A 6,000-nucleotide genomic window follows, 5' to 3' on the forward strand; every position below is an offset into this window, starting at 1 on the left:
TGCAAGGCCTCCTCCTGAGGTTTCTGGATGGACCCCCAATTCCTAAAAGCAGTATTGAGTCTCCAGAGCTTGCCTTGCATGTCCCCTCCCCCATCCTCTACAAAAGAAGAGATTGCCATTGTAACATTCACCTGTGATGTACTTCAATGTCTTTGGGACCTTGAAGCCTCATAGCCAAAAACTGGAAACAACAAGACAGCTGGTGAATTAATAAACTGTGCATATTCATACAAAGGAATACCACTCAGCAACAAAAGAAAATGAACTATTGATACCCATGACATCATGGATAAATCTCAAAATAATTATACTGAGTGAAAGAAGCTAGACAAAAACAAGGAGTACCTACTATATGATTCCATTTACATAAATTTCTAGAAAATGCAAACTAACATATAGTGACAGAAAGCAATTCAGTGGTTGATTACCTGTGTGTTAGTGGGGGCAAGAAGAGGCAGGAGAGGGATTATAAAAGAGAAGAAGGAAACTTTTTGGGATGATGAGCATGTGATAATTTCACAGATAGAGACTTATGTCAAAAAATTTCAAATTGTACACTATAAATTTGCCCAGTTTGTTTTATGTCAACTATATCACAATAAAGCAGTAATAAAATAATAATGACAAAAAGAGAGATGGCTAAAGACGTACTGGTTGAAGTTTGATGTTAGAAATGTAACCTTCTCTGACATGATTCCTCCCCACAGCTGTCTGCTGGTTCTAGGCTATCTACCTAGAACAAGAAATCTGCTAGGGTTCAAAAATGCACCTGAGGCAGGTTGCCGTCAGCTAGCAACTCACTTAATTCCTCCTTTTAAACAACTGCATACTTAAAAGAGAATCACTTATAAATTAAATTCTCATTGAAAATTTCTATCACAGCATGGGTCTCATTTCAAGAAAGCATTTTCCCAGGGCGGTACATTTGTTTTTGTCCTTCTGCTAAAATTTGCCTCCCATCCAACCCTGGATTCACTGTTTTGTTGGGCCAGACAGAATTCACCTCTTGTGTTTACGTGAAGCCCTCGCTGGTCCTCTGCTTCTTAGTATCACATTCAGTAACCATTAATTACCTGGCTCATATTGCCAGCACGTAGTGGCTCTAACAAAATGCCCACCCCACTTACCTACTCCTATCATGAATTTTACCTAAAAGAAAGTGAGCTTAGACGTCTGAAATGTAAACTTTACCATTAAGACAAACTGGTTCAGAGAAAAAAGATGCACCATCATTTGAAATGGACACAAGGATTCCCAGGCCAAACAGATTATTATTATCTAACTGAAAATACTAGCGTGTCAGAAATAGAAAAAAAGAAGTACATAAGAAGAGAGGTTGATCATGAATGACAATCACCATCTGGGGAAGAAAGAACCTGTTTGTATCCCCTGTTAACTCTGTTTAAAGCTTTAAATTTTTTAAAATCTGGAATGCGCTGATTACTTTCTCTTGTTCTTAATTCATTTTACAAACAGCCTTTTGCTTATAATTTGTTTTTCAAACACAGCGAGTATGCCAAGAGAACTCACTAAGTAACAGAAGAGGGTCTAGTTCCCTAAGATGTGAGGAATCCTCATTTTAATTTTTGATAATAAATCCTCATTATAATAATTTGCCATTCTGGATTTATATCGTAGTCTTGTGAATTTAATACCAGCCTAAGAAACAGACGCAACAAGGTAAAGACCAGATTCTAACATATTTTCCAAGATAACGTCACTTTGTACGACCTCTTGGGACACAGTCTGCTTTGCCTGAAGTCTGTTTTCCTTTCATTTATTTGTTTATTTATTTATCATTTCCACCATTATTTTTCTGCTACATTTACTCCATACTACAGTTAGAAGAGCACAGTTTACAAGCTCTAGATTCTGAGCTACCTGAGGATAGTTTTATCCAGGTCTGTACTGGTGTCCACCACGCTGTTCAATCAATCACAGAACTATCTGAATCCGGATAATGTGTAGAGGTATTTTCTTCCATTTTTTAGTTGATTTGATAGTTAGAAAACTGGACACCCAAACCAGACCTTCCCCAGTACAAGCCTCTTAGATTCATAAACCTCTAATACTATAGATAAGACAGGTATGTTTTTGAAAGTTTTAAAAGGGTGCCCTGCTGACACAGTTGGTAGAGCATGCAGCTCTTGATCTCAAGCCCCATTTTCAATGGGTGTGGAGCCTATAGATAAATAAATAAATAAATAAATAAACAAACAAACAAACAAATAAATAGATAGATAGATAGGTGGGGGCAGTGCGGAGCTGACACAGGGCTCAATATCAAGACCCTGGGATCACGACCTGAGCCGAAATCATGAGTCCAATGCTTAACCAACTGAGCTACCCAGACGCCCCCAGAGAACTGATTTTTTAAATGAGGGCCAAAGTAGCACCAACTTCAGTGAAGTTCCTGACACTGTTTATGTTTGGGAATTCCTGAAATATTTAAAAACATTTCAAGGCTTGTCACTACATCAACTAGGGAGAATGTAGAGGTTTGTCAGATGAATAACCATTAAGGAAATAATGAAAGTGTGCTATGTATTTTAACAATTAAACCATAATGTAGAGAATCAAATGCTAACCCTATAAACTTTTTGTTACCAAAGATAGTAAGAAAAAATCACATCTTTATAAAGGAGTCCTAATCCATTTTAAATTTGCAATAGCAATGCTCCTTCTGATGAAAAGAATTCACTCTAGTGCATATAAAGCAGTTAAGACTTTATGTCATAAATTCATATGTGATGAAATTTTTTTGTTTCAAGCTTAAAAAAAAAATCCAAAGTAGTCTGTAGAAAATATTCAATACCACAGAGGTATACATGTTAAAAAAAAAAAAAGTAATTGTTGAGCTAAAATTCCATGTTATAAAAAAATCAAATAATGAATAATTCTTGCCTCATTATTCCTTCTTTTTATTTTTTTTAAGATTAAAAAACTTTTTTTTTAAAGACTTTATTTATTTGAGAGAGAGAGAGTGTATGAGAGAGAAAGCGCAAGCAGGGGTTGCTGCAGAGAGAGAGGGAGAAGCAGGCTCTCCACTAAGCAGGGAACCCAGGGCCAGGCAAGATCCCAGGACCCCAAGATCTTGATCTGAGCCAAAAGCAGATGCTTAAACAACTGAGGGACCCAGGTGCCCCAGTTGTTCGTTCGTTAGTTTGTTTGTTTGTTTTTTAAGACTTTATTTATTTGAAAGAGGAAGAGGAAGAAGACAAGCAGACTCCCCACTGAGCAGGAAGCCTACATGGGCCTCCAACTCTGGACCCTGGGATCATGACCCCAGCTGAAGGCTAACACTTAGTGACTGAGCCACCCAAGCACGCCCAGACACCCCCGCTTTTTTAAGTTTTTATTTTAATTCTGATTAGTTAAAAATGTTATATTAGTTTTACGTGTTGCCTCAATTCCTTCTTTTTTTTTTAAGATTGTATTTATTTATTTGACAGAGAGAGATCACAAGCAGACAGAGAGGCAGGCAGAGAGAGAGAGAGAGGAGGAAGCAGGCTCCCCTCCGAGCAGAGAGCCCAATGCGGGACTCGATCCCAGGACCCCGAGATCATGACCTGAGCCGAAGGCAGCGGCTTAACCCACTGAGCCACTCAGGCGCCCAGCCTCAATTCCTTCTTAAAAGCAGTAATTTTTTTACGAGTTTCTTAATAGAAATCTAATTTCTTTAACTGATTGCCTTTGACTCACTTTTCTCACAGTGGACAGTGTAATGAATAAATACAATTAAGTGTGAACTAGTTTCCTAGTTCACAAATAACAGAGTCCTAAACATAGAAAAGAGTTTTCATTAATATTTAGTTCTGTAATTAATCCTCAAAAAAATTGTGATTTTTAGGGGTGCCTGGGTGGCTCAGTCAGTTAAGCATCTGCCTTCGGCTCAAGGTCATGATCTTAGGGTCCTGGGATTGAGCCCCACATCCAGCTCCCTGCTCAGCGGGAAGCCTGCTTCTCCCTCTCCCACTCCCCCTACTTGTGTTTCCTCTCTCACTGTTCTCTCTCTGTCAAATAAATAAATAAATTCTTTAAAAAAATATTGTGATTTTATGCATAGGAAACTGAGGCCTAGAGAAATGAAGTTGCTTTTTCACATCCCAGTTGGTTAATGGCAGCTTAGAGACTGAAGACATCATTGCCTTGTAGTATGATTTATGAGTACTGGGTTCCCATAAAAGAGTAAGCTGAAAATGCTAAGCCAAGAAATGCTTATTTCAAAAAAGGCAGTAGCACAATCTGTCTCTTCTCCGAAAAATCATATGCATGGCAGATTTTTGTCCTACCGAAGCTACATGAAGAAAATGCAGGCCTAATCTGCCCAGTCTTCCATCTCTGCGCAAAGGGAGGGGCTGGGTTTAAGAGGATCTTGCCCTGCACGGCCTCATCGGCCAACAGACATGGCTCCAGCTCTGCAGGGCAAGAGAGGTAGCCTAGGAAGAAAGAACCATCACCAACGCCTCCCCTTGGCCCCTCCTGTGTGTATCTTGGATAAATAAAAACTATACCTATAGAAAAAGGGGTGGGTGTGTGTAAGAGAAAGCCGTGGGTACCCCTTCAACTGGACACCAGCGCGCATTTCCTGATCCTCTGTCCTCTTCTGCTTTCCCTTAGGCTTCCACCCTGGCATGGCCTTCTGCACCATGTGTTCATCTCTCCTTTGACTCAACCCAACAAGCATGGCTTCAACCTCATCTGCACCAGCAAAGCCGGTGTCTACACACACCAAGCAAAGACCTTGGGAGAGAGACGCGTTTCCCAAGCCTTAGCCCCGTACAATCCAGCGTCACACCTTTATTTCTAGGCAAGCCCCCCCGCCCCCGGCTCTTCTCCCTCTCTCCCCCACCACCAGCCGCATCATCCCACGCAGTCTCCCCGGTGCCCTCCAACCCTCTCCAAGCTAAGGACACCCGGCGCCAACCCTCTCAGGCGCCTGGGGATTCCAGCCCCCTAGGTCGCAGCTCCCGGAGCTGTGCTCCTGCCCAGCGCACCGCGCGCGGCAGCTCCCGGCGCAGACCGCAGCCTCCCCGGCTCCCGCAGTGCTCCTGCGGTGCTCTTACCTCATCCAGGGTGCGGCCGCCGCGGCTGCCTCTTCCTCCTCCGCCGCCGCTGCCCAGCTCCTGGCCGGCTCGGGCTGCCGTCGCTCCCGGCCAGGAGACTGCCGCGAGGGCTGTGGGGCTCGCGCCGCGTCCCCGGACCAGTAAGGCGCGTGGTGCGCCCAGCTGGACGCGCGGCAGCAACAGCTGCAATCGCAGCGGCGGTGGCAGCAGGACCCGCTGTCGGTCCTCTTCATGGATTTTCTGGGCCCGGCCGCACCAGTCCCGGTTACCGTCCCTGCTTGGCTTTCCTACGGTCTTCCCGCACTGCCAAGGAGCATCCTCTGGGCATGGATGGTGGCGGAAACCCGGAAGGACCAGGCCTCCTCCGCGGCTGCCTCTGCCACCTGCTCCGCCCAGATTGCTCTGTCCCTCGCCCACAGACACCCGCCGCTGCCTCTTCACCCTCTCCTCAACCCACTCTCTCTCAACAGGGAAACCTTTTCATTCCTAGACAGCACTCTTTTTTTTTTTTTTTTTTTTTTTGTCTCCCTAGCCGCACCATTGTCACTGTCCTCAGTTTCTAACCCTAAAAAGTTTCTCCTTTTCTCCCTCCCTCTCCGGGTATTTTCCTGGGTTTTGTCTTCCTCCTCCCTCCAACTCAACCACCCTCTTCTATGTACATTATTCTTTGCTCAGAATCACTACTACTCCAGGCAGCTGGCTAACCCCCTTTCTCCCTCTTAAAATATCCCACCCCAAATTTTCCCTTTAGTTGTAAAACAAAAACAAAAACAAAAACCTTTCTCCTAAATAACCTCAGTTTTCCTTTCCGTTAAGACTTTCTGATTTTCATTTTTCGTGAAGAATTCATAGTAAAGTATATACAGCTTGGTATCCAATATCATGTAAAGGGGATAAATTCAAGGTTAAATAAAAGTTCATAGGTCAAATAAAT

General features: G+C 43.2%; 1 protein-coding gene across 1 annotated transcript in view; it reads right to left on the reverse strand.

Annotated features, from left to right (window-relative positions):
* Positions 1 to 5,443, reverse strand: part of PDE4DIP (phosphodiesterase 4D interacting protein) — a 206,668-nt gene extending 201,225 nt beyond the window's left edge. Inside the window, exon 1 of the mRNA XM_032881281.1 lies at positions 5,067 to 5,443. Coding sequence (XP_032737172.1) covers positions 5,067 to 5,299 — 233 coding nt within the window. The 5' untranslated portion in view covers positions 5,300 to 5,443. The remainder of the gene's footprint in view (positions 1 to 5,066) is intronic.
* Between the last annotated feature and the right edge of the window lie 557 nt (positions 5,444 to 6,000).

This window comes from Lontra canadensis, unplaced genomic scaffold (assembly GCF_010015895.1).
Source record: "Lontra canadensis isolate GAN:19392208 unplaced genomic scaffold, GSC_riverotter_1.0 scaffold75, whole genome shotgun sequence".
Taxonomy (NCBI): domain Eukaryota; kingdom Metazoa; phylum Chordata; class Mammalia; order Carnivora; family Mustelidae; genus Lontra; species Lontra canadensis.